Genomic DNA, 14,855 nt, shown 5'->3' with positions numbered 1-14,855 from the left:
ATCACATTTTTTAATAGTTATTTCTAAATGAAGGGTTTAAGTTATTTGGAGCAGCTGTGCACTTGGGTAAAGAGATGCAGGTGTGTTAAGATGATATGCCTGTGGTAAAGCTTACTGCAGTCTGTGTCATGTCTTCAGATGAATCTTGACATGAACACAGAGACATTTATATACTCTAAAAAGTTCTGGGTTATTTTCAATCCAGCATTGGGTCAAAAATGGTTGTACTGTAGCTAATTTTGGGTCAAATATAAAAATGTAACTTTTTACCGGTTTTTTTTTTTTTTTGAGTGTATTAAATGTATGTTTATTTGTTGTATTTGTCTGGCATGCAGTGCATTTTAAAATCAAACTTTAAAAAAAATGAACATGCTCGTGCACATCAGAATGAAAGGTCAAAAAATGGTCCCAAGTTGTCACTGGGGCAGTGCCATTTAAAGAGGTCCTACTTGTAACCTTTAGGTACAGAAATTAATACATTTGGTATCAATACTGTATGAACCTTTGTGGTACTACTATGAACTTTGTAGGTGCACTGTAAAAAAAAAAGATTTTTGATTTTTTTGATTCAACTTAAAATTTTGAGTTAAAGGCAGGGTGCATGAGTCGGGCCGAGTACCAAAACACACTTGTAGCCAATCAGCAGTAAGGGGCGTGTCTATAAACGGACATCGTTGCTGGTGTTGCGTATGTGTGGGGCGGGTCTATCAAAAGAAGGTTCAGATTCTATTGGGGTAGGGGTGTGTTTGATTCGGTGATTTCAAATATCAACATTGGCTTTCAGAAATCATGCACCCTGCCTTTAAATAAACTTAAAATATTAGTTGACTAAAAAAAGTTGTTGTCAATTATATTTTTAAGTTCAATTAACAAAACTTTTTAAGGCAAACAGTTAACTTACAGGAAGCTTAGTTTAGCCAACTTTTTTACAGGGTGGGAAAATAAAAGTACGCCTATAAAACAGAAACTCCCGTAACAGGGACAAAAAGCATAATAATTTTTTTTAGCCAAGTGAACAAGTTCATTTAATTGTAATGTAAAAAAACTTATATTATTTACTTTTTCACAATTTAATCTCATATATTAACCCTTGTGCATTGTTCAAATTTACTACCCTTTCGTGTTGTTAGTGGATGAAAACATCCACTAAATTCAACGGCTATAAAAATGTATCGGATGAATATTTTTTCCAAATTTTTTTACATAAATCTGTTAATCAACCTCAGTACTGATCAAAACTACCAAATCTTCACAAAAATTCAATGATTTTAACTCTTTAATTGCCAAGTTTATAAGTGGTGTCACTGATTTGGGGAAAAAACACACAAAAAATGACCGATTTTCAATATAAAATGTGATTGTAAACTGGATTTTTTAAAACCTTTTTCACAGTCTTGGGCATGCCAAAGATTGGTAAAAATATTGGCTTTGAAGCATTTTTAGTTTTTGTGCAGCATCAGTTAAAAAAATTTCTCCCTCATTTATTGTTATTGGCTGTTTTTGCCCCATTGACTTCCATTATAACCACATTTTTTGATTGCAGAGCTATGACACCTTTTTATCATGCATTTTTGAATGTTGTTGTTTTTTCCTTTTGCTAAGAGGTCAAATTAGTAATTTTTACTGTTGATCACCATGTGGCACTATTAACCCTTTAGTAGCCCTGTGCAAAAACAAAGCTTAATTTCTGGCTTGTACATTGTGTTTTATGGAGTATAACTCCATAATAAAAGCATATTTGTGTGTGTGTGTGTGTGTGTGTGTGTGTGTGTGCGTATGTGTGTGTGCGTGCGTGTGTGTGTGTGTGTGTATGTGCATGAAAAAAAGATATTCTGTAAAAATCTTCTCTGCATTAGACATTAGATTTATGAACATCATTATTATTAACACATAAGTGTTTAGTCATTCCAACAGGACTTGCAGCATATCACTTGGTGCTCTCTGCAAGTTTGTCTGGAGGGACAGCAACTCATGCACGAGGGAGGTGAAAAGCTGTTTAGGAGAAGGCTTTCCTAGAAGACCTGGGAAAATCTCTGCAGCAATATTGAGGAGAGAGCATCACCCTCGCACACCAGTTGCTACTGCACTGGTGAGAGAGATTCAGTCTCCTGCAGCTGTCTCTCCAGACACAAATCCACAGACACCAGCAGCTCAGGAGTGAAGAGGGGAACATGCAATTGGTGCAAAGAACAAACATGTCAGCACTTGCATCTGTTGTGGTGGACACACTTGCAGAGAGCACCAAGTGATATGCTGCAAGTCCTGCTGGAAATACTGAACACACACACACATACACAATAAAAGTTAGTTTGATTGTTTAGTTCTCCATCCATCCTCTACTCTTGCTTCATTGTTCAATTTATTTGAAGTTGTTTTTGTGTTCATAATAAATGATGTAAATCCGATGCAGAGAAGATTTTTACAGAAAATTTCCCTAACCCCAACCATCACAAAAACCCTTCTCCTACTTCACATTTTCAGGAAACATCATTTTGTTTGATTTATAAACTTGTTTCCTCATGGGGACATCAAAATGTCCCCACAAGGTCACAAAGACACTGGTATTCCTATCTTTGTGGGGACAATTGGTCCCCACAACGTGATAATTACCAGGTACACACACACACACACACACACACACACACACACACACGCACACACACACGCACACACACAATATTATGCTTTTATTATGGAGTTACACTTCATATAACTCAATGTACAAGTCAGAAATTAAGCTGTTTTTGCACAGGGCTACTAAAGGGTTAATAGTGCCACATGGTGATAAACTGTAAAAATTACAAATTTGACCTCTTTGCAAAAGGAAAAAAATCCAACATTCAAAAATGCATGATAAAAAGGTGTCATAGCTCTGCAATCAAAAAATGTGGTTATAATGGAAGTCAATGGGGCAAAAACAGCCACTAACAATAAATGAGGGAGAAAAAAATTAAAACTGATGCTACACAAAAACTAAAAATGTTTCAAAGCCAATGTTTTTACCAATCTTAGACATCTTCAAGACTCTGAAAATGGTAAACAAAAATCCAGTTTACAATCACTGTTTATATTGAAAATCTGTCATTTTGTGTGTGTTTTTTCCCCAAATCAGTGACACACCTTATAAACTTGGCAATTAAAGGGTTAAAATCATGGAATTTTTGTGAAGATTTGGTAGTTTTGATCAGTACTGAGGTTGATTAACAGATTTATGAAAAAAAAATTGGAAAAAATATCATTCTGATAAATTTTTACACCCGTTGAATTTAGTGGATGTTTTCATCCACTAACAACACGAAAGGGTAGTAAATTTGCCAACGGGATATCGTTGAGTTTTTAAAAAATTTCAAAGCATTTTCTTAAAATATATGTAAATATAAGATTTGTCACCAAAAATCATTCAATTTGCTAAAACAGAGAGAAAGTTACGGCCAAATTAAGAGTAAAAAAAACTCTGTAGTGGATGAAAACATCCCCAACAACACATGAGGGTTAAGACATACAGTCATTGTTAAAAAAAAAGTTACAACTACTTGGTTTTGCAAGTTAATTCAACCTACTATTTTAAAGAGCACCTATTGTCCGACATTGTTGGTGCTTTGCTATTTTGAGGCAACTAAAATAGACTTAAAATAGGCGCAATATGTTTTTTTGTTATTTAAAGAGCGCATTAGTAATATGCGCCTATAAACGGGACGACAACGCGGGTTTGCTTATCACATACATGAATGCGCAGCAGCACAAAAACACTTTTAAATATGAAAGATTTAAGGATTAAATGTAAAAGATTATTATTGAGTCTCTTAGACATAAATGAGGACTAAGTCTAGGTCTGAGGGCTGAAACGGCTCTCCGCACGTTTGTAAATTCTTTATCTCCTGTTTGTTACAAATAAAGGATTTTTAGAGTACAAACCTTTTCTTACATACTTGTAAATTATTTTTTTATGATATTGGATAGCCATACATTTACAGCAATTAAAAGCCTGCTTTTTTACTTCTATGACTAAAAGAAAACGGGTTTTAAAGGTTTTAATAAAAAAAAATACAATTTCAATACAAGTGAAAAACAACACAATTATTTAATATTAATCTTAAACTGGGGATCTTCTTTCTTCGCTTAGTTTTTCAGTTTACAAAGTCCGTCATCTAAATAGGGATTAGACATAGCGCCAGTCCAACTGGCTTTTAAAGGGGATGAGAGCTGAGACTCTCATTGGTTTATTGCACGTTACGCCCAAAATACTCCCATTACTCATAAAAAAAGGACCAGCCGTTTTCGTCCATGCGTTCGGCGCACAAACCATTTTTCCTATCGTTAAATTAGCACAAGTGGATTCGGACACGCCCATTTAGACGTTGCGCTGTGCGCTTTAGACAATGCGCTTAGATCATTAAAATAGGGCCCTATAAGTGACTAAAACTTAAAAGCATTTTTGTCCAAAAAACTTAGACTTAAACTGAAAGGGCTGCCAAAAAACAACACTGGTGTCTATTAGTACATGTTAACGATATGCAAAGGTACAAACCCCAAAGTAAACGATGACGCGAGTTATCATCTCCAACGTAAATCTCCTTTCTTGGACTACAACAAACACACAGATTGTAGGCAACAGTTTACTCCCTGGGATTGGTGATGTAGACAAGATTGACATCATCATAATTCCTCCTGTTTCGGACACACAGCATGTAAGTTAACTCCTGTCAGCACTGCATTGTGAGTGAATCTTTCAAACATGGTAAGGAGCGTCAAATTTCCTGCTGACATCATAGGTATTCAGGCCAATCACAACGTACAAATTAGCTGGCCAATCAGGGACACAGAGCTTTTCAAATCCATGCGTTTCAGGAAGAGAGTAAAATCTGGAGCTACAAGAATGAACGGTATGTGAAAAATAATGTGTTTTTTAACCCTCTGGGGTCTAAGTGGTTTTTAGGGCCCTGGGGAAGTTTTGACATGCACTGACATTTGTGCTTTTTTCAGTTGCTTAAAAACATATAAATGGCAAAAGTCTCATAACACTATGTTTAGCACAAACTGGGCTACAATATTATATGATCAACATATATGTACATGTTTGTATTTTTGAGAGAAAAATTTTATGCGTGGTTTTTGAAAAAGCTAAATTTTTAAGTCACTGATATAAGTCCACAAAACTCATTCTAAACATGTTTTTCCAAGACTTTTCAAAACAGGATCTAGTAGTCTAGAGTTTTTTCTTCAAAATGATGTGAAAATCATCCGGCCTGCTCATTCACATAAAACAATATTTTGATTTACAATTTATAAGACACATTTGCTGGGGAAAGGCTGTATGCGTGGAGGCGGGAAAGCTCCTGAATAATCAGTGATTGACAGCTGAGGAACAAAAGAGTTGCATAATGAGCCACATAATGAGCCTTGTAGGAATAGAAATGTAACTTTCTCTGTAGTAAAACCATGATAAGGTTTACTTGGGAATTTATAACAAAAAATATATATATATAATGTGTGTGTATATATAGAAATATATAGACCGCGCCGCAGTCGACCCCAGAGTGTTAACGGAATAGTCTACTCATTTTCAATATTAAAATATGTTATTACCTTAACTAAGAAGAGTTGATACATCCCTCTATCATCTTAGTGCGTGCACGTAAGCGCTGGATCGCGCTGCGACACTTCGATAGCATTTAGCTTAGCCCCATTCATTCAATGGTACCACTCAGAGATAGAGTTAGAAGTGACCAAACACATCAACGTTTTTCCTATTTAAGACGAGTAGTTATACGACCAAGTTTGGTGGTACAAAATAAAACATAGCGCTTTTCTAAGCGGATTTAAAAGAGGAACTATATTGTATGGCGGAACAGCACTTTTGGGAGTACTTCGACTCGGCGCAGTAACACCCTCCCTCTCCCATTATGAGAAGGAGAAGGGGAGCGGACTTTTCAGGCGAGTCAAAGTACTCCCAAAAGTGCTATTACGCCATACAATATAGTTCCTCTTTTAAATCCGCTTAGAAAAGCGCTACGTTTTATTTTGTACCACCAAACTTGCTCGTATAACTACTCGTCTTAAATAGGAAAAACGTTGATGTGTTTGGTCACTTCTAACTTTATCTCTGAGTGGTACCATTGAATGAATGGGGCTAAGCTAAATCCTATCGAAGTGTCGCAGCGCGCCCCAGCGCTTACGTGCACGCACTAAGATGATAGAGGGATGTATCAACTCTTCTTAGTTAAGGTAATAACATATTTTAATATTGAAAATGAGTAGACTATTCCTTTAACCATAAACCACGGCAACACATTGAATTATACCAAATACACAAAATAATGTTGCTTTTTATCAATGAAATAGGTGCAGTTTAAGTTTTTTTAGCGATAAGTTGACATAAATTATAAAAACAAGTTGACATTGCTTAACTAAGTAAAAGTAACATAAAAATATATGTTGATTTGAGAAAAATGCTTTGTTTTTACGGTGTACTGTAGTAGGAATGTCCTGTCTGATTCAGAAGGCATGAAAATACATAGTTTTACACATCTATCTTGAGTATCTCACACACAAAAAAAGTTTGTAATTACAACCTTTGAATGATTTCAAATGAACTGAGGATGTCTATGAGGAAGTGGTGGGCTTCAAAAAGACTTTTTCTGTTTATTTTGCTAAGTTGCTCAGTGTGCTGAATCAATGTGCGTAATAGCTCGTTCACGCTGTTGGAGTTTACCCGTTCAACCTCACACTGATTCACAGATAAAACGCAGGACAGAAGGTGTCGTGATAGATCTGCACGCCGATAGACTGAAAACGGCGCCATATCCCTCCAGCACAACTCTGTTTTGATATGGATGAATCGGATCAGGATTCCACACACTCGCTCATCCAGCTCATTCATCCTGAAGCTCCCGGAGAAAAAGTCTAGATTACAGAAACCTATAAGTTATTCAATCAATACTTTTAGAAACAAGAAAAAATACAATGTGTGCTACTGTACAAACATGAGGTCTGTTCTCCCACATGATCTCTATTTTATGGGCAGGATTTAGGGCACAAATCTGGCATCTCAGAGTGGTGGGAACTAGAGACAGACATTAAACGTGTCATTTACTAATGATTTGTATTCATGAAAGGGGTCATGTGTAGTGCATGAGGCCGGTGTAATAGAGAAGATCTGGACAGGCACGCTGCAAACATGGACTCTGTTGCCCTCCAGTGGAAACATCCTATAAACAACCCCAAATGTTATTCTGCTTCTCAGGTACAGTAGATTCATTTAGTTATATCCCTTGTTTGACTTATTACTGAATATACATACTTTTCATTTTTACATTTTTTAACATATTCTAAAAACTATGAATGTTTAATTCTTTAAGAAGAATACCAATGACTTCCATAGTAGGAAAAACAAATACCTCAGTATGGAAGTACACGGTAAAAAGTTGGAACAACTTAAAAGGGACATCTCACAAGACTTTTTAAGGTGGAAAATAACATTTTGGTGTCCCCAGAGTACATATGTGAAGTTTCTGCTCAAAATGCCATATTGATAATTTATTATTACATGTTAAAAATACACTTTGTAGGTGTGAGCAAAAATGTGGCTGGATAGTGCAGCTTAAGGGGCGGTATTATCCCCTTCTGACATCACAAGGGGAACCAAATTTCAATTTCAACATTTTTTCACATGCTAGCAGAGAATGGTTTAACAAAACTAAGTTACTGGGTTGATCTTTTTCACATTTTCTAGAGAGATAGAAGTACTGGGGACCCAATTATAGTCCATAGTAGGAATAAAAAATATGATGGAAATTAATGTGTACCGTCAACTGTGTGCTTACCATCATTTATAAAAATATTTTCTTTATTATTTATCACAATACTTCCAAAATATTTTTTCCTACTATGAAAGTCAATGGTCACTATCTGCTGTGTGTTTACCATCATTTCTCAAAATATATTTTTGTGTTCATCAGAAGAAAAAAAACATACAGGTTTAGAAAAACACGAGGATGAATAAATGAAGACAGAAATTTCATTTTAATTTGAACTATCCCTTTAAACATAAAAAAGTCAGAATTTCATGATATGTCTTCTTTAAAGATTACTTAAAAAAATGTCAACTTATATTTTTAAGTGAGAAATACTTTGTGATTTTTTTAGGTGATCCAACTTTTCACTTTTTACAGTGTATTGTGAAATATTATGAATATATTCTGATAAATAATATAAATAGCACATAGTTAACAGTAGCCTCCCCAATGATTTTCATAGTATTTGTTTTTCCTACTATGGAAGTGTGGTGTCAATTTTTAGCTATTTATGAATGTCCCAGTTTCATGAGAGGTCTGATAATGATTAAAACACAGAATGTAAATGTGCTCTAGATCTTAGATCATATTTTGAAATATTGCTAATAACAAACAAAGATTAAGCTAATGATAGTTTAATAAAGTTTATGATATGAAAAAATGTGTAAAGTCAGAATATAAAATATAACATTTATATAATTATATAAAATAATTGTAACAATCCTATGTGCATTTACATTTATTGTAATATTATAATATAGCATATAATATATTACATTACTCATTCACTAATTAGAATTTAGCAACATCAAATATTTAAAAAAATGTCAAGACCACATACATTTTTCAGTAATAATAATTCATTTCAACACGATGATGATGATGATGATCTGTATGCTGTATCAAATTATTAGAAGTTTGTGTAACACTGAATAGAAATAAGACTCATCATATTTACATTTAGAAATTTATATTATTATGTCAATCATTTTGGTAGCACTTTATTTTACAGTACGTGTACTTACCTTGTGTATATACTGTATATATATGGTAAATATGTTGTATATTCAGACAAATGCGTGGTACTTACTTTTGAGTATCTACATGGTAATTAAATGGTATCATTATTGTACTTACAAATGAATTAAGTACTGAGTAATTACAGGCAAGTGTGGGTTAAAGACAGGTACTTATAGTGATTATATATGATAACTAATAACAAACACTACTCTACATACTAATTGTATGTACATGTTAAGTGTGTAGTACCAAATTATACCATTCAATTTCCATAGATACTCAAAAGTAAGTACTACACATTTGCCTGTAAGTACAACATATTTACCATACATATATACACAAGGTAAGTACACGTACTGTAAAATAAAGTGCTACCAAAATGGTATATGTCTTTTAACTGTTTAAAGAACACAGTTTAACTGTTGAGTTCATGCTTAATCCAAGCCCTAGATAGAGAGGTTTAGTGAATGTAGTTTGGACTCTGTGAATGAGTGTCATTGTATCAGAAACATTGTAGAAAGACAAGACGCCTGCGCTGTGATCTACATCCACTCCTATTCTACAACAGTTGCTTATTACTGGAAGATCGGTGACTTTTTTATTATGACAGAATGAGAATCTGGAAGGAGAGCAGAATAATCTCCAGGACTGATCATTATATCCAAATCTGCATTCATCACCCATTCCCTTTCGACCGATGCTCTTATATGACACTGATATAGACACAGCATTACCCCGAGTCAATTCAACTTCACAGTAACAGTGATCGCTCACGCTCTCTTTACACAACGCTTGCTTCCAACCATGAAATCTGTCGGGATGCTCGGGGTATTTATAAGTGGTGTCCGTATCTGTAATCGCTCTGTTCCCTCCAGACAGACGAAAGTTTTTATTTACTGTGTTTAGATCCAGAGTAAACTGGCGGAAATCTGGTAAAGACAAACAAAGAGTCACATTTCAGGATTAATGTAATGCTGAACTGAGATCAATAACTTGTGTTATAACTAATAACTTTAGTTAAGTATGTATGTTAGTATGTAATTATAATGTATTGCTGAAACACATAGCTGTGAAACATGTAGTACTAAATTATGTAGTAACACCCTTAAGCAGTTTTTCTACATTTCATTGCTTTGGGCAGGGCTGAAATGGTGGCTCAATGACGCACAAGACGCACAGAGCATTGCCCCAGGGCCGTTTCTAGCCTTTTCGACACCCCAGGTGAAATCCCTATTGGCACGCTCCCAAACAAGATCATACAATTTTACATGCACTCAAATCTTAAATGCATTAAATTCAACAAATATTTTGTCTATTATTAAAGTTGTGTAAGGGAAAATAATTCTGTGTGCTTTTTATTGAACCAATTTTTGAACTGACCTTTGAACCCTTTGGTCTAATGGTGGTGTTGAGGGCTGAAAATGCAAACTTATGTAATTATTGATCAGGCTGATAGCCCTCTGATCCAATGGCATATAGACATCAGACTGACAGGACTCCAGGCTAATAGTGGATCACATTTTAGGGTGGCTGTTACCCGTTGGACCAGTAGGCAAATATTTTTTAATCAAAGGTCACATTGATTGGTATTACCATAGTTTTACTACAAATAAAATATCATTGTTATTATAGTGAGAATACAGTACATTTGTGGTTACTTGCTACAAATAAAACTATATTTACTAAAGTTTAAAGGTGCAGTGTGTAATTTTTAGAAGGATCTCTTGACAGAAAACTATATGATCAAGGGTGTATAAAGACCTTTTTATAATGAACCGTTATGTTTTTATTACCTTAGAATGAGATGTTTTAACTACATACACAGAGGGTCCCCTATAATTCGCCAGTTTGTGCCTCCATGTTTCTACAGAAGCCCTTAACGGACAATTTTTTTACTAAGTTGTCTCGGACGATGTTTGTCCGGTGGTGGCTAACGTAGCTTTTCAATGCGTTTCAAAAGTGAGGAGTGAGCAGTGGACTAAGCCCTGTTGGTTGAAATATGCAACCTCACCACTAGATGCCACAAAAATGTACACACTGCACCTTTAATCATGCTTTCTTAATGGCAAATCATCACTAGTGAATTGCTTGATAATTATTACACATCAATTATCATTAAAAAATATATTGTTTTGGTCTAAAAAAACTCCAATACTTTTGGGCAAAGTATTTTGGGCGTTTTTTTGTTGCGCCGCGGTCAAAGTTCAAAATAGTTTAACTTTTGCGCTGCGCTCTGTGACGATTACCCACGTGGCTAATAGAAACGGGGCATCCAAACAAGCAAAATGGACGAAAGCTTAGACTCGGAATTCCCAGAGCTTTATAATACAAGTTTATGCTCCTACAGAGACATCGGAAAGGAAAGCCGTGTCATGGAAACGCATAGCAATTCAAGTTGGCATGTCAGGTGTGTTTTAACTTGTTTGACTCTGTGGACCCTGTACCGGGTCCAAAATTATCTTATTTTTACTTAATTTAAAATATTCTTTTAATTTTTAATGGTCTGTCATGGACCACATATGAGATACTGTTTGAAAGCTTGGAGTTTCTACTTTCTGCAGATATGCATCACTTTGAGATATCTTTTACTGTAAGAAAGTTATTTACACTTAATTTACACTATCACCCCCCCACAATTTTTTATATTAGTTAATATTCACATATTTCATATTTTCAAGTATGACAAACATGGGCAAGTCTTATATCAAATGAAAGCTCTCACTCTCAGGAATAAGGCTACATCATAATTTTGTTTCTAATGTCATCACATATCCAACAATCGTTGAATGAATAATAAGGTAAAAAATGGTCTTTTGTAAACAAACTTGAGTGTGAACTGCCTCAGATAGCACATATAGCCACAAATGCTACACCGTCTTTTATTTTAGGTCCTACTCTAAACAATGAGTCCATTCACAGCATTTTCTTTGGTTGTGTGCATATATAATCCCTTGCTATTTATTATATGTGCAAAACAAAAAATTATATTTTTATGAAAAATGTATTTTCACACCCTTTAGTAAAATGAGAATAACTTTTGAATGCGACATGATAAAGAGTTCATTCTTTTGGGGGGTGTTTACTGTCTGCTGCTGCTAACAACCAAAACTGTCTGCAGTCTGCTAGAGCACATAGAACCAGATTTATTCACTTTCCGCCCCTTACACAATCACAATCATCTATTCAAGTTGTAGCATTATTTGAATTTTGAAAGTTGAGAGCCGGCAGCTTTTCCATGATTAGGCGTAGTTTCAACAGAGAGTGGACACATCCCCAGTGTCCAGAATCCAGACTGTTTTTCCAAGATTTTGATAACTTTTTTTATTTACTTGATTATTTTAATCGTTTTTTTTTTAATCAAATTTTGCTAGGTGGTTGACAACACATTTTTCTGTGGTGTGACAAACTGAGAACACATATAATATTGGATTTTACCCGGGCTTTAAACATTAACTTTGAAGTTTGTTGAATTGATTAAATTTCATTATTACTGGATCGTTCCAGTAATAAAGTGTTGAACTTACATTTGAGAAAATCCTCTCGGATTTCTTTCACAGGACCAGAAACGATATGGCATTTTTTCACTATAAAAACAAAGACATTTGCTGAGTAAATACCAATTTAATAAAACTTACACCAACTATATTGAATGAATAAATGATTGTGAAACAATGTACCTGTACTAGATATCATTTTGATTTCCTCTCTACAGAAACTCTGGAGTTTGTCTCTGAGTTTATCAAGAGATTTGCCAACATCATCAAAAGAGAGGAAAGTACTGACATCGATTCTGGGTAATTCTGAAGATCCAGAGACAGAAAGAGACTTGCAGCTCTACACAGACAAACAAAAGATACAATTACATTATAAAAACATCTTACAAACATGAGTGCTTGCACAATGTCAGGATGTTTTAGATGGTTGGGTTATTAGTTTCTCAGTGACATTAGTTTTGTGGTTATGTAATTAATAACTAAAATGTAAGGTTAGTGATTTAAATAAACTTCTATCATTTTAAATTTAAAACAGCGATGCTTGCAAACACCACTAATTAGTCAAATGTCCTTCAAATACAACATCTTGCTAAAGACATTTGTCTTGTTTTTTGAAGTTTCTTACCTGGAGGACATGAATTTGATCCTTATTTTGCGAAAGCTTCTCCAACTCGACTTTTCTCCTCCTCAGATCTTTAATCTCCTGCTCCAGCTGTTTCAAAAGACCTTCAGTTTGACTCACAGCAGCTTTTTCCTGATCTCTGATCAGCTGTGTCACCTCAAAGCGACTTCTCTCAATGCATGAGATGAGTTCAGTAAAGATCTTCTCATTCTTCTCCACTGCTTTCTGTGCAGAACGCTATTGGGAAAAAAAATATTCAAATCCATCCTTTTACTGATGAAGATCTTAATTTTCTTCTTCTCAACACTCACCTTATGTGACTCCACAACTTCTCTTAGCTTCTCAAGTTCTTGCCCTCGCTGTTGAATCTTCTGCTGAAGGTTTTTTGCATCTGCCCCAAATGACCCTGCTGGAGAGCAAAACAAACCTTAGAAAGTTAATTTACAGAAATTATAGAAATACAACATGTGAAATGTAAATTTATACCTGCATCTTGGTCATTTTTGCCACCGCTGGTTCATCTGTCATGCACAACATACAAATTATCATAGGACAGAAAACCTCCAAAAACTTATGGTGTTGATGATAAATCATCTCCTGAAGTTTTCCAGTATAATAAATGAAATTTCTTACCTTTAACTGAATTCTCATATTGATGTTGACAATTCCCACACGTGTCCCCGCAGACGTCACACCTCACATCAGTTTGCTTTGTAATCTTCTTCAGCTTCTCCACGATTTCAGCAAACACTATATTTGTAAATAAAACCGGTCTTGAAGCGAAGCTCTTTCTGCACTGTGGGCACCTGTAAGCTCCTCTCTGTTCATCCTGATCCCAGTGGCATCCAATGCATCTCATGCAATAATTGTGTCCACATGGTATGGTCACTGGATCCTTGAGTAGATCAAGACAGATGGAGCATCTGAACTGCTCCTCAGCCCATAAGATACTTGCTTCTGCCATTTCACATGAGAGAGAGAGACTGAGAGAGCGTGTGCAGTACAAATATAGAGAACAAGTTATACTGTATATACACACACATTATATCTCACCGAGTGTACGTTTGGAAAACAGGTTTATCGGTTACACAATGAGGATGTTCAAGTCATCAATGCATGACAAATATGCAGTTTTCAGTTATGCATCAAGTTAAGTCAACTTTATCATTTAACCCTTTACCTGGCACAGCCCTTTTTGAGTGGGGGGGAAGTGATGTTATCAAGGTGATCAAGTTAATATCACTCTGGCATTTATTGGTCTAGAAAGTTTACACTTTACACTTTTTTTACAAAAGTGTCTGGAGATGAAATTAAATAATAAATGATAAAAATATGTAATGGCAGTTCATATTTATTGTAATAAATAAAAACAAATGCAATATAGTATTATTTTATACATAAATTTATCAAAACAAATGAGGTTTGCTGCATTCTCTTGTCGCAAATTAATAAATTACAGTCACTGCACATAAATTACAAACCTAAAAATTATTTAGGTAGACCTTAGACCTTTCCAACAAGAAATATTTTGTTGTGATAGATTAACATTTACATGAAAAATATTGACGTAAACTTGGATGTCCCGTTCATGCACTGTAAAAAAAACTTTGCTGCCTTAAAAATTTTTGTTAAATCAACTAAGATTTACAAGTCATGTAAACAGAGATGAGTTGTCATAACTTATAAAATTAAGTTGACTTTTCTCAACTATATTTTCTAAGTTATAACAACTCACCTGTAGTTATACAGGTATAACTCATCTCTACTCAAGATAAATAATAGTAAGTTGAAATGACTTGTAAATCTGAGTTGATTCAACAAAAAATTTTAAGGCAGCAAAGTATTTTTTACAGTGTGGTGTTATAACAAGTTATAACAGTTTTTCTCAGATGCTTTGGAGCATTTCTCAAATCATTCCTAAAATTT

At 34.8% G+C, this 14,855-nt stretch overlaps 1 protein-coding gene across 1 annotated transcript; it reads right to left on the bottom strand.

The window, feature by feature from the left end:
* Positions 1-9,173: 9,173 nt before the first annotated feature.
* On the bottom strand, positions 9,174-13,893 carry LOC135786479 (tripartite motif-containing protein 16-like protein). Its single transcript, XM_065295948.1, has 7 exons — positions 13,563-13,893; positions 13,416-13,448; positions 13,241-13,338; positions 12,933-13,166; positions 12,491-12,647; positions 12,338-12,397; positions 9,174-9,742 (listed from the first exon to the last, which is right to left on the bottom strand). Exons 1-7 carry the CDS (start codon positions 13,891-13,893, stop codon positions 9,207-9,209), a joined length of 1,449 nt encoding a protein of 482 aa, XP_065152020.1. The 3' UTR covers positions 9,174-9,206.
* Between the last annotated feature and the right edge of the window lie 962 nt (positions 13,894-14,855).

Source organism: Paramisgurnus dabryanus, chromosome 20 (assembly GCF_030506205.2).
Source record: "Paramisgurnus dabryanus chromosome 20, PD_genome_1.1, whole genome shotgun sequence".
NCBI lineage: Eukaryota > Metazoa > Chordata > Actinopteri > Cypriniformes > Cobitidae > Paramisgurnus > Paramisgurnus dabryanus.
The sequence above is the reverse complement of the archived record's forward strand: the minus strand, read 5'-3'. Positions and strand labels throughout refer to the sequence as shown.

Coding starts and splice junctions, on each gene's coding strand:
- LOC135786479 (XM_065295948.1), bottom strand. CDS start 13,893: ATGGCAGAAGCAAGTATCTTATGGGCTGAGGAGCAGTTCAGATGCTCC. Junction 12,398..12,490: donor CAAAATGATATCTAGTACAG/GTACATTGTTTC, acceptor TTGTTTTTATAG/TGAAAAAATGCCATATCGTT. Junction 9,743..12,337: donor CCGAGAGGATTTTCTCAAAT/GTAAGTTCAACA, acceptor TGTCTTTACCAG/ATTTCCGCCAGTTTACTCTG.